At 34.6% G+C, this 20,456-nt stretch overlaps 1 protein-coding gene across 3 annotated transcripts in view; it reads right to left on the minus strand.

Annotated features, from left to right (window-relative positions):
• NSUN3 (NOP2/Sun RNA methyltransferase 3) overlaps window positions 1-20,456 on the minus strand; it is a 53,143-nt gene that overhangs the window by 12,398 nt on the left and 20,289 nt on the right. Inside the window, exons 4-6 of one of the 3 annotated variants that reach the window (XM_032631611.1) lie at window positions 20,193-20,347; window positions 19,325-19,446; window positions 1,937-2,011 (exon numbers count right to left, since the gene is read on the minus strand). In XM_032631611.1, the coding sequence (XP_032487502.1) occupies window positions 1,939-2,011; window positions 19,325-19,446; window positions 20,193-20,347 (350 nt within the window). In that variant the 3' untranslated portion in view covers window positions 1,937-1,938. Of the gene's footprint in view, window positions 1-1,936; window positions 2,012-13,403; window positions 13,768-19,324; window positions 19,447-20,192; window positions 20,348-20,456 lie in introns of those variants that run through there. The other 2 variants (XM_032631610.1, XM_032631609.1) reach the window with 2 other exon arrangements.

The following is a 20,456-nucleotide window of genomic DNA, read 5'->3' on the forward strand; positions in this document are numbered from 1 at the left end:
AATCATACTTATCAGTATAAGGCAGAAAAAGATGTTATGATTAACTACAGTAGATGAAGAAAAGTATTGTTTTGATCAGATTAGGTGGAAGGCTAACCTAATACTTTAAACTGAAATGGGAACTAGTAGACATTATCTTGGGTTTTATATATTATTCAACACACCATGTCCAGCTATAATGCAGAGCTGGGGGAAGTACTTCTAAAGGAAGCAGAGTTGCCACATAATACACTCCCCCTAACACTTCCCTGAAACACATATATTCCCCTCAGAAGCCTCCCACCTAAGAGCTGATCAGGCTTAACCCTACTTGAAGTATGAAATAAGATTCTATCTCACAATAGCACTGCAGGAAGTAAAGCTGATCTTGATTAACAATATAGGATAAAATAAGAGTGGGAAATGCTTTTACCACAGCACCCCTAACAGGAAAAGAATGATGGCCTTCTTGCCACAGAATGTACACCAGATACCCTGTTGCTTTACGGCAGATACGAGCTGTACAAATTTTTCCAAATCTTTGTCTTTCAGTGTATTATGGAATAGGCTGAAATGCGTTCTGCACTTAAACCACCTAGCTAATGAAGCAGCTCAAAACAAAACATATTCTAAAAAAGAAAACATTAAACAGAATATAACGTTAAATTAAATTTTCCCCATTTACAAATAGAAAACCTTAATTGATTTTTGGCGATTCACAGAGTAGACCTGAATGGCACTTCAGATGTGCTATCTCTTACACGCCATCGTGAAATCCAAAAAGCTCTGCAAACTACAGCTTTTTTCTTAAGTTTGTGTCAGATTCATCTGGCCTCAACATTTGACCTAAATTGATGTAAGGCTATTTATGGTCAAGACTGAGCCCACGTGGTAAAACTACTCGAACGTTTTGCTGAAAACATATTAAAGTTTGATTACAGGGTGCTGCCCCAGATCCTACTGAGGGAAGTGGGTGATGTGATATAACAAATACATACTATATCACCTTAAAAAAAAGCAGAATTCTGAGCAGAATCTATCAGTATTTTCTTATTCTAATATAAAGTAAGAAAAACAGCTGGATTGTTTTGTGTTCTTTCAATACACTAAGGTTCTTCCCCATTACCCCCTCCCAAAAGTGTTTTGTATGTTTGTATTTTTTAAAGAACACTTTATACAATCAATAATGAAGGCTTTTTTTTTTCAGAAGTCCATTTTGTCATTTTTTTAAGTGCTTTTCATTGAATTTCTCTATCCTTTAAAGATCTTAGAGAAAAACAGAGAATCAATCCCCAAGAGCCATTTATAATACTGGCTTAGAAACAAGGTGAGAACATGCTGCTTTCCCAGGAAAAAAAGGGAAACCACCTTTACACTTCCAGACTAGTTCACACAGTCTTCCAACTACCAACAAATAACTATAATGACCAAGGAAAAAAAAGAAAAACAATTACCTGATTTTAACACCTTGAAGAAAAATAAGTATTGCCTTAATGAAAACAGAAGCTTCAATGACCTTTAAAAACTAAAAACAAACAAACAAAACAAAACAAAAAAACCCTCGAAAACATCTTGGAACCCTGACAGTCATCAAAGTTCCAAAGGGAGGGTATTTCAAACCTAACCAAAATTGAAAACATGATGCAGGGTGTCCTCTTTTCCTCCGGCAAATCTGAGTCTTAGAGAATGCTATTTTTACAAATAGCTACTAAAGCAACCCTAATACATTTTAAAAAGATAAATTCCATTTTCTGGTCTATTCTTCTGGTCTTCGATTAGAAATTTGGCATTCTGTTGGAAGGGTCATTGTTAATTAGATCACTAAATTTAAGTGTTTTTTGCATTAAAAAAAACAGCCCAAACTGCGTAAGAAAACAATCAGCACAGCAATACTGCCATCTTTTGACCAAAGCAAGAAAAGTGATTTTCTCCCCTTACATGAATTCCTACGACTTACCATTAAGGGACAAGCATCGTCTTTTTACGTCTTCCAGTGACATGTTCGAAGTTACAGGCACAGCCTCTACCACAACTTCTGGTGCAGAAGTAAAACAATCACAGATGTCCGTATTCTTGAAAAATTCAGATTACAGGTAAATCCTACTGTGAATAATATACTTATTTCTCATCTTTCTTCATGTCCCTTCTGTGTCACCATTAAAGCATCAAGGCAACATCAACCATTCTTTCAGATGTAAATATGGGGAAGTAATCAAGTGAAATAGACTGAAAAATCCCTTCATTGACACAATATTAGCAAGCTTGTACCCTTCATCTTAGAAACTCTAGCATTAAACATTTTTTTAAACCAAGTAAGAATAGAGTAATTTTTAAAACTTAAAACGAGCATAGGAGCATCAATCCTGCAATTGGTCCCTTGTAGCCATTTAATATTCAAGTAATGTTTCAGAAATTCTGTAAAAGGCTACTTTATAAGGTTATTTGCAACTTACATTAAAAAGTTATCTAATTAATAACATGAAAAATATATGAAAACTACTTGTGGTCTTTGTATCTTACTGCCCGAATGACAAAAACTAAATCCAAAGCTGAAAAAGGTGAAATGCTTCCAGAGGACATTGCACACACATATTTCTCCATGAGGAAATTCTTTTTCTTTAGGACAGAATATTCCTGAATTAATGGGAATGTGGATTTGGTCCAAAAATCAAATGAGATGCTGATTCCTATGTTAACCTAGTGAGGAACAGGTCACCAGCCTAATTAATAACACTGCCTTATGTTTATTTGGTGCTTAACTTAAAGAGCACTTCACAGATGGAGTCTTAATAAAACCTTATGAGGTATACAAGGTAAATAGTCTGACCCAATTTATCAAATGGAGGGTCACAAAGACTCAGTGACTTGCCTGAAGTTACACAGCTAATTAATGCACCTTAATCTAATACCAGGAAAAGGACTGCAAGCTTTACCACTGCTGTATATACCCTGAAGCAAATTATTACAATTGCTAAAATAAGTATGGAATCTAGGGCAATAAGAAAGAGGATGCTACATGCATACATTTTATCATCCCAACTGTCCCAAATACTCATTGAAGGTAAAGAATAACTACAGACCTTTAGGCACTTTTAATAAAAAGAAACTAAGAATTAGTAGGTCTGAAGCTATGACTTGAGAATCTTGGCTACCTGCTCATTTTATAGAGCATGCAACCTTTACCTATTAAAGTGCTATTGCACTGAATTTATGATGAGGTAAATGAAAGCAAATACCTCATGCTGAGACATAATTTGAAACTCTTCATCTCAGACTGACATCAAAATCATAGTTTTAAAGAATTTTAACAAATTAGACTCAATGGTTAGAAATTCAAAGGCAGTTACTCCATTAAAATTTCAAATAATTTGGAATAATTTGTAGATATTCCAAACAATCTGATAAATTCCTTTAACCAAATTTTGTTTCCACAACTCTAAATGATATATTAAAATATCTGTTTTCCTCAGAAGCTTACTGATAAAATGAGTACAAAGCTAGCCTAAGTTAAGAGGTTTATTTTTCCATTCATCTCACCATACTATTTGATTCTGTCATTCATCCTCAACTTCGAGAAACCTTCTCTTACTTTGTCTTCCTGGACACTATTCTTTCCTTGTTCATCTCCTACTTCTCTGAGGTTCCCTTTTAGCCTCCTTATCTACCTTTCCTCTTCTTCCTATCCCTTAAATATCAGTCTGCCCTATAATTTTATCCTTGGTTTATCTTTTTTCCTAAAGTTAGATGTTTTACATATGTTATCTCATTCAATCTTTCAATTAAGTTATTATTCTCACTTTGCAGATGAGGTAACTAAGGCAAGAGTGTTAAGCAACTTGTATGAGGCCACTCAGTAAGTGTCCAAACCAGGATTCAAATCCGTGCAGTAGAGTTCTACAGTTTTCCTTGACACCTTCCTTTTCTTCCCACTCCAGAACCAATCAACCACCAAATCCTATTAATTCTCCATTGAAAATATCTTGCAAATCTGACCACATATCTGTATTCCTATCCCATTCACTCAGTTAAGGCCTTTGTCATCTACTTCTTGATTACTGTGAAATCTTTCAAATTGGTTCTCTTGCTAAAGGATTTTCTTATTAATTTTCTTTGCATACTCCGGTGTTATCTGATCAAGGGATTTCCAGCTTGTGGCAGACACTTCTAATTGTTCAATATCTGTTCTCACTTCCTTCTATAGTAATGGAATTTTTAACTGGGTACAGCTAAGGCTAATTTCCTAAACTGCCTTTCACTAAAGGTAGTCATATGTCTAAGTCTGACCCATAAGAAGTGAGTGGAAGTAATGTGAGGTGTGCTCTTTTGCTCTTTCTTACTACTTGCAATGCAGATTAAACAGTAAGAGCTGGAATTGTCACTCTGGACCATAGGACCATAAGGTAGAAGATAGACAGGGCCTGGATCCCTGATGATTCTCTGTCCCATCTCTCTAGGTGCTTAGTAAGTTCTAATGCTTACAAAAATTATTTTTCAGTTTCTTTTTGACCAGGAGAACTTTTATTCATCTTTCCAGACCCACTTCAAAGCTCACTTAGTCTCTGAAACCTTCACTGATTCCCATGGAATTCCTCCCTCTTCTGTTTTTCCCAAGCAATAAATTTCCAGCTCCTTGAAAACAGGGTTCATGCTATATTCATTTTGTATTTTTTATTATAGCACAACTGGAAAGTATCTTCTCAAAATACATTTTTTTTAAAATAAGTGAATGAATAAATGTTACCTTAATCAAGAGGTGGTCAACAAGAGAACTTTTCAGTGTAAAACAAAGGAATATATTGAATTGCAACTAACACTCAAAAATTTCTGAGTAGGGAACAGCTCAAGCAACCTACAACTCTTACAATATAGAACAGATAGAAATAATAGAGCCGAGGCTTCATTTAGGAAAAGAATAATAATAAAGCTTTTGCCAACAAGTAATTTTATAAAAATGAGAAAAAAAGATTTTTCCTCTTGCCAACTAACTCCTACAGAAAGTAATCTGTTAATGAAGGTTCTGCTTGTGCTCTCATTTCTCACTGAGTGGAAAAGTTTGGTACCTTTTAGTAAGTTAACTTGACTCTATAGAAACCATGGTCACTATTTTAAAATTAAGATATGTGGTACCAAAAATGCAGTTAAGACATATTTAAAAACAAATATTATCCCTGACACTGCCTTTCTAGTAACAAAGGAAATTAACAAAGGAGGTGGTGGGGGTGCAGGGGGAGAGGACAGAAGTCTGATTTAAAGGAAGGAAAGGGAGACGCAAGAGGGAAGAGATATGGGAACATATGTATATGTACAACTGATTCACTTTGTTATAAAGCAGAAACTAACACACACTAACAGTAACGCAATTATACTCCAATAAAGATGTTAAATATATATATATATATATATATAAGCCTAATTTGATGTACCAATAGAAATATTTTGAATACTACAAAATTTAACAAATGGTAAAACGATAACTTTAACCAACTGTTATGAGCTCCATAAAGCTTTTATCTCTAAGTTGTTCCCTTTTTGTCTGCCCCCAACCCTAAAAGTTTAATTCCACAACATTTCATATCTTTTCTTCCTTTAACCATTTTGGGGAGTTCTGTTTCATTTACTTTTTCTTACCATTTCATATATTTTCTCCCATGTTTCATTGTTCGCTTCTAGCATTCCTTTCCAATTTTCTTTTTTTGTTCCTTTTCAGCAATTCCCATTTCTTTCATTTTCCCACTGCCTGTTTTTCATCATATCACTCTGTTTGTATCAGTTTACTACTTCTGCTGGCAAACAGCAGCCTGGGCAAGAAATCAAATAAAAAAATCCCTACCACTATTATGTTCTACAACCAAAGAAAACATTAAGGTGAAAAGTTGAAGTTCATGTACAATTTATCAAATAAATGGAGATGCAAAATTAAGTTTCAGGTACTTTAAGCATCTAAAACACAGATATTTCTAGGTGGATAGTTACCCAGTGCTATCATCAGTTTTAAAAGTATAATTTTGCAACCCTTGAGGGTAATCTTCACTATGCTCACAGTAAGTAATCAAATTTCTAGATATCAAACTGTTTATTATCAAAGAAGTTCTGTAAATTCAAGATAAAGAAACATGACCAAGCTTGCTATTTTCAGAAACACCATATCCAGTAGCTATTCCTTTGTCAGCCTAAGAAACAAAACTATGCTGATAATTACCTTCTCCCTACTGGCAGCAAGTTTTTACCTTGAAGAAGAGATATTTTTTATGTAATACCGGTAGAGCAGAGCAATGACACTAGACACTCCTGAAATAGATTATAAATGACAAGTTTTAACATATTTATTATCAGTTTCTACTTGTACAAGATGTACAAGTTTAGCACATCTTCCCAACAGTTAATTACCTCATTTAGATGCTATGGGAGGGTGGGTTAGGAATTAAAAGCTCTCTGCTAAGACTGAACGTGAGGAATCCAGTTTTGTGTTGCTTAAATTAGAGAAGAGTGACAATAGACGACTTTAGGCCTGCCAAACTTTAAGACAGGGTCTTTGATCTACTATCAGATATAGTCTCTTCACTCATACAAAGAAAAAGAATTAAAAAGCGTTCAACAAAACCACCAGAATTGACTTGATTTTGGCCCATGGCAGATGTGTTTATAAATGAATAGATTGTTTTATCACTGGTTTAAAATAGTTTTTCAGACTTTTTATTTTAATATTATTTTTTGTAACAAGAAAACAAAAATAAAACCTTCTAAATAAAATCCTATAGGTTTAACCAGATGGAAATATTATGGCTCTACTTGGATTTGCTGTGGTGAACTAAGAGGCTCTCCTGGTCATGGCTCCCTCTTCCCTCAGGATGGCTTCAAAAACAATGCTACAGAACCCCTGTATATTTACAAACTAGAGTTTGAAAACCACTGGCCCCCAAATTGTTCTTTGCAGGAAAACAACAGCTATCTCCTACTAAAGAATGATATCATTTGACTCCTGCAGTGGCCAGGTTATAAAAGAATTAAAAGCCCATAAAGTTTACTAAAGGCATTTTAGTGACTCCATTTAGGTCAATAGCATGGCAAGTTCAGATACCTGTAGCAACTGTCAGAATGAGGCCAAGTGACAGGAAAACCCTTCTCATGGGAGAAAAAAGAGTCACAGGGACTCCTGATGGATAGGCTGGTTTAATCTTGCTTCTTCAGCCTTGGGTCAAATCCTTTGGATTGTAAAAATTATTGTTCCCAGCAGAAAGAAGATTCAGAAGATTCAGGGGAGGTGAAAATAACATAGATCACCAAGTGACAATCAGGAATACTCAAATGACAAAGAAGCACTTCCTCCCGAGTCAAAAATAGCCAGGTCATCCTCTGCCATACTTCCCAGTCACTATTTAGAAATCTTGAAAAAAAAGTTCAACATTTTTAAAATAGAAAAATTTATGTGCTCCCATTTTTCAAATACTTATTATATATACTTATATATACTTATTATTAAACTTATCTGCTCAGTTTCATTTTGTTTGATATCCGTTAGAGGCTTTTCAAGTTATCAAGAAAAAATAATTTAAATTCTTGTTAACGATGATATTTCACAAACTGAATCAACTGTGATAAGTTAATGAAATGCTTAAGTATCACTTTACTTTGAACACCTTTGTGTCCTAACATTTACCCACTGATAATCATTACTCACCTTGAAAATTTCAACAACTTCCTAATTAGCTTTCCTTTCTCTGTTTGCACCCTTGTATCCATCCTCTATATGGAATTAACAAATCTTCCTAATATAAATTTAATCATGTCACTCCCTTATTAAAAATATTTAAACAGCTCCCCACTATATACTTAACAATTATGTTAAGTTAAAGAATAAGCTATTCAACTTAAACATTATTCAAAAGCACAGACAATTAAAACAAATAGAAGCAGTACTGTCTAGCTCAAGACTAAGTAGGGAGAATAGAGCCCCACTTTTTAATAGCCAAAATAGGGTGGCCCCTAAGAGTTCTAAAGTTAGTAGGAAAACCACTAACAAAACAAAATTTGTATGTTACTAATAACATGGCCTTCAAATATATAAAATGAAACTCGACAGAACTACAAGGAGAAAAGTACAAATCCAAATCATACACACCTCATTCAATAATTAACTGAAGAACCAGGTTTTTTTAAGTAATACCATAGAGGATCTGAATAACAAATGACCTGAATGAATATTTATAGAACACTGTACTAATAAGGAAATATAAAATTCACATTCTTCTCAAAGCAACATAAAATATTTACAAACACTGACCTAATATGTGGCTATAAAGCAAGTCAAAATAAATTTCAGAGGGTTGATATAGCATATGTTTCCTGATCATAATAAAAAATAAGAACATAATAAGAAAGATAATCAGAAAATCCCCATACATTCAGAAATAGAAGACAAACTTACAATAAAAAAGATGAACAATGTTTTGAATACTGTATCTTGATAAAAAGTTGACAAACCTCAGGAAAGATTGATTAACAAAAATAAAAAGAAGACATTATAAATCCTACAAATATTAAAAAGATAACAAGGATATACTGTGCACAACTCTATGGCAACAAGTTTGTAGACTTCGATGAAAGGGGAAAATTACTAAAAACACAAATAAACAAACAAAATCCCTCCAAACTCATGGAACTAATTCAAGGAGAAAGAGAAAACTTAAGAGTCTTGTAACCATTAAAGAAACCATATCAATGGTCAAAATTCATCCCACAAAGAAAACTCCAGGACTACATGGCTTCAACTGCAGTTCTATCAAACATATAAGGAAAAAAAAATAATTGCAATGTTACATAAACTATTCCAGAGTATATAAAGGAGAGCCCACTCCTCAATTCATTTTATGAGGCTAGTATAACCTTGATTCTAAACTCTAATAATATTTCAAGAATGAAAAATGATAGGCCAGTCTTACTTACGAACACAAATGGAAAAATCCTAAGCAAAATATTATCATACAGATTCTAGAAAAATTACATATATCTATTTCTATATATTACATAATTATGAAAGTTTTGTTGAAAATCCGAAAGAATCTAGAGACAAATTTTTAGACAATAAATTTACCAATATCATGAAATCATGGAAAATGTCTAAACTCCCCAAATTGATAGGCTTAATGTAATTCCAATCAAAATTTCAACAAGTTTTTCAGGGAACCTGACAAGCTGATTCTAAAATATATATGGAATCTATATGGAAATACAAAAGACCCCGAATAGCCAAAGCAATCTTGAGAAAGAAGAATGGAGCTGGAGGAATCAGGCTCCCGGACTTCTCAGACTATACTACAAAGCTACAGTAATCAAAACAGTATGGTACTGGCACAAAAACAGAAATATAGCTCAATGGAACAGGATAGAAAGCCCAGAGATAAACTCACACACCTATGGTCATGTAATCTATGACAAAGAAGGCAAGAATATACAATGGAGAAAAGACAGTCTCTTCAATAAGTCGTGCTGGGAAAACTAGACAGCTACATGTAAAAGAATGAAATTAGAACACTCCCTAACACAATACACAAAAATAAACTCAAAATGAATTAAAGACCTAAATGTAAGGCCAGACACTATAAAACTCTTAGAGGAAAACATAGGCAGAACACTCCTTGACATAAATCACAGCAAGATCTTTTTTTGATCCACCTCCCAGAGTAATGAAAATAAAAACAAAAATAAACAAATAGGATCTAATTAAACTTAAAAGATTTTGCATGGCAAATGAAACCATAAAACAAAAGGACAACCCTCAGAATGGGAGAAAATATTTGCAAATGAAGCAACCAAAAAGGGATTAATCTCCAAAATATACAAACAGCTCATGCACCTCAATGTCAAAAAAACAAATAACCCAATCAAAAAATGGGCAGATGATCTAAATAGACATTTCTCCAAAGAAGACATACAAATGGCCAAAAGCACATGAAAACATGCTCAACATCACTAATTATTAGAGAAATGCAAATCAAAACTATAATGAGGCATCACCTCACACCAGTCAGAATGGCCATATCATCAAAAAATCTACAAACAATAAATGCTGGAGAGGGTGTGGAGAAAAGGGAACCCTCCTACACTGTTGGTGGGAATGTAAATTGGCACAGACGCTATGGAGAACAGTATGGAGGTTCCTTAAAAAACTAAAAATAGAACTATCATATGACCCAGCAATCCCACTCCTGGGCATATACCCAGAGAAAACCATAATTCGAAAAGATACATGCACCCCAATGTTCACTGCAGCACCATTTATAATAGCCAGTACATGGAAGCAATGTAAATGTCCATCATCAGAGGAATGGATAAAGAAGATGTCATACATATATACAATGGAATATTACTCAGTCATAAAAAAGAATGAAATAATGCCATTTTCAGCAACATGTATGGACCTAGAAGTTGTCATACTGAACGAAGTAAGTCAGACACAGAAAGATAAATATATGATATCGCTTATATGTGGAATCTAAAAAAAAAAGGGTACAAATGAATTTATTTACAAAACAGAAATAGAGCCACCACGGATGTAGAAAACAAATTTATGGTTACTAGGGGATAAGGTGGGGAGGGATAAATTGGGAGACTGGGATTGACATATACACACACCTATATATAAAATGGATAACTAACAAGAACCTGCTGTATAGCACAGGGAAGTCTACTCAATACTCTGTAATGGCCTATACGGGAAAAGAATTTTAAAAAATGGATATATGTAAATAAATAAATAAAATATATATAGAAATGCAAAGGGGTCAAAAATAGGCAAGATACTCTTAACAAAACAGAATGAAACAAAAAAAACAAGGGAAAATTTGTACCTATTTATTATGATGCTAATATTGGGTTGGCCAAAAAGTTCCTTTGCTTTTCAAGTAAAAATAAAAGACACATCTTTCATTTTCACCAAGAACTTTATTGAACAATATATTCACCGTTTTGTTCCACTACCTTCTGCCATTTTTCAGGCAACTTCATAATTCCATCTTCCCAAACTTTTTATCTTTTTGGGCAAAGAACTGTTCCAGGTGCCTTTTACAGTCTTCCAGGGAATTGAAATTTTTTCCATTGAGAGAATTTTGTAAAGACCTAAATAAATGGAGATCCGAAGGTGCAATGTCTGGTGAATATGGCAGATGAGTCAGAGCTTCCCAGTCAAGCTGTAACAGTTTTTACCCAGTCATCAAAGAAACATGCAGTCTTGCGTTATCCTGACGGAAGATTATGCATTTTCTGTTGACTAATTCCAGATGCTTTTCATCAAGTGCTGCTTTCAGTTGGCCTAACTGGGAGCAGCACTTGTTGGAATTAACCGTCTGGTTTTCCGGAAGGAGCTCATAATAGAGGACTCTCTTCCAATCCCACCATATATACAACATCACCTTCTTCAGATGAAGACCAGCCTTTGGTGTGGTTGGTGGTGGTTCATTTTGCTTGCCCCACAGTCTCTTCCGTTCCACATCATTGTACAGTATCCACTTTTCATCGCCTGTCACAATTTGTTTTAAAAACAGAATGTTTTCATTATGTTTCAGTAGTAGGGAATCACGTGAGGAAATAGGGTCAAGGTTCTTTTCGCTTAACTTACATGGAACCCAAACCTCAAAGCAATTAACATAACCAAGCTGGTATAAATGATTTTCAACGCTTGATTTGGATATTTTGAGTATGTTGGTTGTCTCCCACGTGGTATAACGGTGATTGTCCTCAATTATGTCTCAATTTGATCGCTATCTACTTCAACTGGTCTACCAGACCATGGAGCATCATCCAACGAGAAATCTCCAGCACGAAACTTCACAAACCACTTTTGACACATTCGATCAGTCACAGCACCTTCTCCATACACTGCACAAATCTTTTTTTTTGCATTTCAGTTGCGTTTTTACCTTTCTTGAAATAATAAAGTATAATATGCTGAAAATGTTGCTTTTTTTCTTCTTCAATATTAAAATGGCTATACAAAAAATTCACCAATTTTTATAAGTTACTTTTAAATGCACTGTGATATGACAGCTGTCACAATACAATCTAACAAAATTGTTTCGAATGAACTTAAGGACAACTAAGCACTACTAGAGCTTTCTTACAGAAAAAAACCGAACTCTTTGCCCAACCCAATACTATGGTATTTAAGTTAATGTAGCACTGGCTCAAGGATCAATAAAGCAATCAAGTAGAATGAAGTCAGACCCATGCTAATGTGGACATTTGATTTATGACAGAGGTCACAGTCAGAGTACTAGAAAAAGAACAGACTTCTTAAATAGGACACAAAGACAGCATTAATCGTAAAGAAAAATATAGGTATAATAACTTACATAAAAAGTAATAACCTATCTTTGTGAAAAACAAACACAAACAAACAAAAACCACCAAAAAGAGTAAAAGGGCAAGCCACAATATGGGAGAAGGTATTTGTACTATAATGTCAGAAACTGTGAAGGGGCTGATATTTCATCTTGCTTGCAAGCTTTTTAGTTAGCCCACCAGTTTCATGGATGTTGACAGAAGACATGAGACTCCTGAATCAGAAATGATGGACAGTTAAGTACTCACAACAATAACTGTAGCCACGTCAAACAAGGTTTGAATTTGCCCTGTTTACCACTGGTGCCTGGTGGTACTCAATAAATACTCACAGAAAGAATAAATGGTTAAAGGAAAACAATCACCAACCTTGCCTCAAGTTTCTATAAAGGAGGAGATTCCTCCTACCCTACGCACAAGGTAGCAGGTAGGCAGTTTGCTGGAGTGAACAATTCAAGAGTCTCTCTACCTATGTACTTGAGCCTCTTCAAACAAGGAGAGAAGAAGTAGCTAATGCAGTCAATGAATGGCATTTACTATTATTATTTTTACTAGTGGATAGAGCCAAAATGGAAAAAACTCACTATTCATGAGCATCACAACCTCTCTTGTTCTCTTGGACCTGCCTGAGCTCTGTCACATTGGATCCTATCCCTTCACCTTCTTTTTTTTTAAGATTATAACCAAGAATTTTTATTCTATTTATACAGGACTTTCCCATATTAAGAAATTCTTAATATTTTCCCTTCATCCTCTTAATCATGTTTCCATGCAGAGTCTAAAAGGGGAAGAGCTATTACTTTCTAACAGTTGGCTGGATGAGTTGATTGAGTTCCAAGACTTAGATGTGGGACTGGAATAAGAGCCTTGCACTTGCTACTCAGGTCCAAATCATGTTCCTCAATTTAGTTTCATCAGAGACGGCTGGCTGGGGTATAGGGATGAGCCTACACAAAAGACTGGACTGTCAAATCAGATTCTCACGAATCAGAGATCTTACCTACTATCTAGCTTTACTAAAATAATTTCAAGTATATAAGCAATCAACTGGCACAAAAGAAGCAGGAACATCCAATGTGGCTTCCGAAGTGTTGCTTCTAGCTCAGAATATTTTCTAGCTCAGAATAACAGATGATTTCTCTAAGCAAAGTTGACAAGTCGCCTCACACAATGGGGAACATTTAGGTTATATCACATCTCTAATATACCTTAGGGAGCTGAGGTATATTGGAAGACATTCTCCATTCTCCAGGAAGACACGTCTCATAAATCTACAGATTCTAGGCTGTGTTTACCACAGGCGATCCTAACCAGTGACACTCTGCTGAAAGTATGCCACGAGTAAGAGTTCTCCTCTTAGCAAAATTCATTAGTCTATTTACCAATAGGAGGTCAGTTGTCAACATGTTTAACTGGGTCACCTGCCTTCTTTCTTTCTGTGGGAGGGTCTGCCTGGAAATCAAAAGAGAAATGGATCACAGGCCAGCTGCTAACTCCTTCCCCAAAGAGTTGTCAAGCTCTTGCCTGGATCATTAAAAAAGCTGATGTTTTAATCCCCATTAAGATATGTTTTTATAACTATTTCTTGCATTAATGAGATTCCATCATTAGAAAGAGCAGTCTTTGATACTCTTAACTACCTGAATAAATGAGTGAATGAATAAGTGACTTAAGATAATGTAGCCATTTGAAAAGTATGTTTTCAAAGACTATTTAAAAATTAAAATGTTCCTAATAAATTAAATGGAAAAATATATCAAATTATTTATCACTATGATTTCCATTATTGTAAATACTATATTCAGTCAAAGGAAATAAGTCCAAATAATAATAGCTTCTTTCAATGGATGGCTTATTTTCTTCTTTATATTTCTTTGTATATTCCAAATGCTTCATGAGACTAGATTACTTTCATGATTAGGAAAAATTATTAGAAAAATATCTTCAGTTTAAATATTTATCTATTGCTTATTTTGTAAAATATATCTTCTTATTCCCACATCCCATCTTTAACCTGAGCAAAGTTAGGTGTCCCTCCTTTTGCATCCTCTGCACCCTAACTATTCCTTCTATTACCAAATTCTTACCGTATTTTATGATAATTGCCCTGAGAATCTTGAGAATAAGAATCATTTCATATATATTTTAGTATCTTCAGTGCCTAGCAAAGTTTCTGACACAAAGTAGATATTTAACAAATGTTGATAAAAGCTTATTTTCAACACTGTATTTTACACTGTCAATCTACCCTTGAAACATATTTCTATGATTTAAAGTATAATGGCTATAAACTATAGTTATGGATGTCTTCTCAACCCTTTACAATTTCATTTAATGTGGAATGTTTTGATCTATCAACTCTTATAAAAAAGAAACATGTACTTTGCCCAAACAAATTACAGCTTTTTAATCTCAGCACCTCTAACTCCTGCCACCTAACTTAAAGAAAAAAGAAGAAGGAAGAGGAGGAGGAGGAGGAAAAGGTAGAGGAAGAGGGGAAGGTGAAAGAGAATTAGTAGTAGTGGCGATAGTAGTAGTAGTTAGTGGTTAGCTTTTGTTTTCTGGATTCCAAACATACGACTAAACATATGAGGGATAGTATTAACTGAATTAGTTAAACTTTAAAAAGAAAATATATACATTGCCCAAAGAGTGGTGGAAATCTTCCATTCTGATAGAACATTATGTCCGAAGATTACTTTTCCAATATGTACATATAAATTTTTTGGTCACTGTGTTGATGAATGATGAAGACCATGCTCCAAAGGCACGAAGTATCCCGTACCTCAGCTCAAGAGCATGACAGAAGAGATGTTGTTGATTTTTTAATGTTTCTTTTAAAACATAACTCTGCTGTAAGAGTAACACTTTTTAAGGACTCTTATCTGGAAGATTTTTACAAATTTTCAAAACATTATCAAATAATCTAAGCTTCCTTTTTCAATGAGTTCACAAATTGGATTTTACTTGTCAAGTAGTGAGAAAAAAAACCCAGAGGGGGTCAGTATTTTAAATGTGATTGATTTGGAAATGGGTGACATGATACACTACTGCAATAAGATACTTATATTTTTGTTATAAATCATACTCTTCAGTTCATGCTTTCTCACCTAAAAATCATGTAAACTTCTCTTGCACAAACTTGGCCACTTTCTAAAAAGACTATGTATATATCATTTTTAGCATATTATCCCACTTTGTTTTTCCTAATATATTTAAAGAAAAATGAGGCAAGAGAATCTGATTATGTAGTGTGCACATACATAGTATGTAACAGAAATGACTGGTCTCAGAAATTATTTTGAGAAAAGATAATAAAGGTATACTTTCAAATGGCACTTCATTAATAGAACTGACTTACACTCAGTTATTCCTTATATCCTTGTCCCACTTTCTCATCTTCTGAAGCATGTGAGAGTTGTATATAACTTATATGTTCATGTTGTATAAATTTAATAGAAGATTCTAATTTTTCCATCTTTGTATGGATAAACTGAAGAGTCCCCAATAAGTGTATAATAAACTCATATGGTTTGGGATTTCCTGTCATCCAATACGCTTTTCATGCCAAAATAAAATCAGATTACTATTTTCACGATTATATATAATTATATACATGCATTAACCTTTTTAAAGAATTTCTAAAAAACTATTACATATCTACATTACTCCTTTTTAAAAGTTTAACATCAAAAAACTTCTATTAAAGTGTTGATTTTCAATGATGTATCACATTCATAAAAACATGTGTAAGATTAATGTTTGGCTGTAGAATATTTGGTAATAGAATATTGGTTTTTCAGAAGCTAAAATTCTGAATACTATGCAGGTTGCCTATTTAATGTAAATATGAATGATTTCTGGTAAAGTGAGTGAATAATAACCATGGAAGCTATTTTATATCTTTGAGCACCATATCTGCCAGCAGACAAGCAGAAACATACAAACTGAGTCTTCGACAAAACAGTACAAACAAAAAGCTTTTCTTATTTGCCACTCAACTATCCTTTTCTCACTTCTTTTCTCCCTTCTGAGTGCCATCTTCTGTCTATAATATCAAGCTAGGCAATATTTGCTTGCTTGCTTTCTAATTGTTCTTTGCAAATGCAAATAAGGATCTGCTATCAATCCTTTATACTTCTGACTAAAACTCATACACATCAATGTATTTATTCTCTTGCATATGCTTGCATTTAAAACCTTCTATTTCTTACTGTGGAATAAAAGGACTGCCTTTTATTAAAGGATGACAAGGCAATAACTATATGAGGAAGATTTGGAAGAAAATAAGAGAAATTTCTTTGTATGTGATATAGTAAAAGAGCTATACCTGATCAGAAAATTACTATAGTCTCTATAGTCTTTTTTTTTTTTTTTTTTCATTTTTTGGAGTCAGGGGCAGGAGATAAAAGAGAGATTGTGGCTGGCATTATCACTTTTTCCTATATCTTTTTAACCCCCAAATTTGTAGACATTAGGGAATTAGAACCATTATCTGTGACTATAGCTTGTGTATCACGCTCTTTCCTCTTTATCATCATAATCACATAGCCAAGGGGCTCAGAGTTTCAGCTGCCTCAAGCGGCTCCTAAACCTCTCACACAGACCAGGCATCAGAGGCAGGGAATGCAGAGTAGTTGCTCAAGGAAAAGAATGGGAGGGGGCTGGTGTGATGGTCTTTCCCAATCACATATAATTACATGAAAACCTACACCCATTGTGATTGAGATGTCAATTTTGCACCTGTTAATATGCTACTAAAGTGATGTGATGCTAAAGCCATTTCTTTTGGGGAGTAAGATGATGGGAGAGAGGGGTAGACACTAAAGAAGAGCCTCACTTGTTAGGGCACAAGACGGTGTGGATGTGAGGTTTACTCAGATGCATGATTTTTGTGATGATGATCAAAATGCTATATGATGTTAAGGGATATATATTAAATGGGGGAAAAACTAAACTGAAACTAAAATCATGCTTTGGTTATGTAAATGCAATACTAATCAAAATAAATTATGTGAATTGCTTTACATTTATGCCTAATTACCACGCAGTAACAATAATGATTATGTCATTTTTGTCAGATTAACTTTGCTATAAATTTAATTACATGTGTAAATTCTAAATATTCAGCCCTTGTAATTTAGTATTTTTAAACAATTATTTACTGAACCCCCTTCTACACGCCAGACACCAAATTGCATATTGGGAATAAAAACAATAAGACAATCCCTTCTCCCATGGGGCTTACAGTCTTGTTGAAGAAAGAGACAAGTACTAGGTAGATGTCCAGCAGAGGAACTGAGAAACAATATATTTTTAAATGAAGGTAAGGACATGAGGGGAATACCAATCCCAGTCCTAGGGAGTTAGGTACAGGTTCAATAAGATCTCAGAGCTGATTCCCAAAGAAATAGTAGAGATCGCCAAGAGAACGGGGAGAATGAGTTAGAAGAACTCTTAAGCATAAGAAACAGGAAATGCACTGGCCTCAGAATAAGAAACCATATTCAAAGAAGATGTGAATATCATACTAAGGAAGCTGAAATCTTAACAGTAACGGGGAACCACTGCAGACTTCAAAACAGGAGAACGACATGATCAGATTTACATTCAGATCAGATTTGGCTTTACTGTGGAGAGTGAAGAGAACAAAGTAGGTTTACAAGGAAAAGACTTCAAGAAATATTAAGAAAAAGGAGCCAGTTTCAGAACAATGTTCACACAATAACAGCAGTTTTTGTTTTTTTTTTAACGTATTTCTCTCTATATATATAGTTTTCATGAGAGGAAGGAAAAATGATATCCTCAGGAAGCCTGGCTGCTTACGGCTTAAAAAAAAATTAGAGGTCACAATGCTAATAAGCCACCATAAGATTTAGTGTCTGTTGGTGTAAGGCATCACAATGGCAAAGCCCGAAGTAACAGGAATAATTAACTAAAGAGCCAGATCAAGAAAGTTTAGGTAAGAAAAAAAGACTTAGAGCTGGATCAATGCGACACCCCAAGAGGTAGAAGGGAAAGGTGGCATAGAACTCTCAAACTATCTCAGGGTTACAGTAAATGAAAGGCTGACCTTGGAAGAATACAAACAAAGTCTAATTGCCAGATGAAAAATGTTTAAGAACCCGCTGGTTGGTGCTACCTGGAATCAACAGAATGAGCTGAGACACAATCTGGTACAAAAACAAGACCATGTATTAGTACTGCTTGTAATACTTTGGTAATTAATGGCATATGTTCACTGTTGTGAGTCAATCAGAAGTTGGAAGTAAAGCATGTTGTCAGCAGTGCATATAAACTGTCACTCATTCTCATTCCACATGTAAGATCATTCCACATGTAATAAGTAATGAGTGATAAGTTATCACTTAACTATATTTTAAATAGTCCAAAGAATTTTTTGTCCCACATTAAACAGTAGGAATTACTTGGACTAGGGTATAAGTACAAATTTCTTTGAAACCAGGACAGGATGTCCCAAATGGCTCTGTTCTGAAGAAACTAAGTATCTCTCATGGTCATGCCCTTCTGGAAAATTCTTAGAGAAGAGATAAGTGCTAACAACAAATTACAACTTCCTACTCACCCAGAACAATGTGTTCATTACTAAAAAAAAAATGTGTCCTGGTCCAAAGCTACTCTTACGGGGCGGGGGGGCTGCTCATATTCTGGTGCAAGAATACGGTGATGAATCCTACGCTCAGGATGGTCCTGATAAGCAAACAGCTTTAAACCATAGTAAAATCATTTGTGTCCTTTAAAAGACAATGCACAGCAACACTAGATTTCATTGAGGGGCTGGGGGGGACAGAGGGGGCAGAGGTGACATTATAATACAAGAGCTGAAAGGGAAGAGGTTGAGAATATTCTGGGTGCAGACTTTGGAGGATTAATTATTAACACCTACACAGGAAACCCTCCATTTCGGAGCTGCCCTGTGTCATGTTTTGTCATGCCTACTTAAATTATATTAGAAACCGAAGTAAGCTTTTATATTAATAGCACTCACCTTAAGAGTTCTATCTGTAGAAGAGGCAAATTCCTCCTTTGGCTTATCCTACAGGCTGCATTCTGAGAATCAGAAGAGAACAACCAACTTCGATCATTTGAACACGGAGCATCAACTAACACCTACAGAAAAAAAAGGACACGTAATGCAAATATGAACTGAAAATATATCCTCAGACACAAAGTATATAGGGAATCTAAGTAAATCATGACAAAAAGTAGCAAATAAATAAATAAATTTATTTTAAAACCGAAAATACACCTTGGTAAGTGTTTCATGACATTTCTTCACTAATACTTGACAGAAAAATTTCCTGTGCACTTTCAGTGTTTGGGTTTTTTAGCGGGGAGGGGGAATAAGAGGACTAACAGTCTACTAATATCTACCAATATTTCATATTTTGATGACAGCAAAAACTTTTACAAGCTACTCATTTTAAACAGATGTTATTATACTTCTGAATTCTCAGCATTTATTTTTAAGAACTAATAATCCAACTTCAGTTTACTGAAATGCTTTCTTTGCCTTCAATTGTCATACTCTGATATGAAACGTTACTGAATTAAAGCAATACTGTGCACATGTTTGAGTACTGACCCAAATAATATCTGATCTCTTCCTGAGTATCTTTGAGGTACCTGGAAATAAAAAGCATTCTATAATCCCCAATCTCAATGTTTCCGCTTCCTTTGAACATGCTGACCATCAAATGAAAACTGCTTCCATGTTCACTTTATCAAAATTTCCCAGGGTACTGAGAAATTGTATGAGGCTATGTCTGGAAGCAGATGGAAAACAACAACAACAAAGCAACATAACAGTGGTATCACTGGGAATCTATCAGTCTGTCACAATGTAATAAAAGTACCTTGTCAAACGTTTCAGGCTGGGCATCTCCCATTTCTCTGCCATCCAATTCAGACACTTCAATTACATTTACCAAAGGCTGTGGGATGAACGATTCTAACGTCTGCCTCAGCCACCTCAACCTCAGACTATCGTATTCATTACAATGAAGATAACCTAAATGTAAAGGATTAAAAAGTTTTAAAACGAACACAACGGAACTGTTAAATTTCCACTTTTGATCAAATAAATTTCAGGAAAGAAATTGGTTCATCATAATTATGCA

Source organism: Phocoena sinus, chromosome 4 (genome assembly GCF_008692025.1).
Source record: "Phocoena sinus isolate mPhoSin1 chromosome 4, mPhoSin1.pri, whole genome shotgun sequence".
In the NCBI taxonomy this organism is placed as follows: Eukaryota; Metazoa; Chordata; class Mammalia; order Artiodactyla; family Phocoenidae; genus Phocoena; species Phocoena sinus.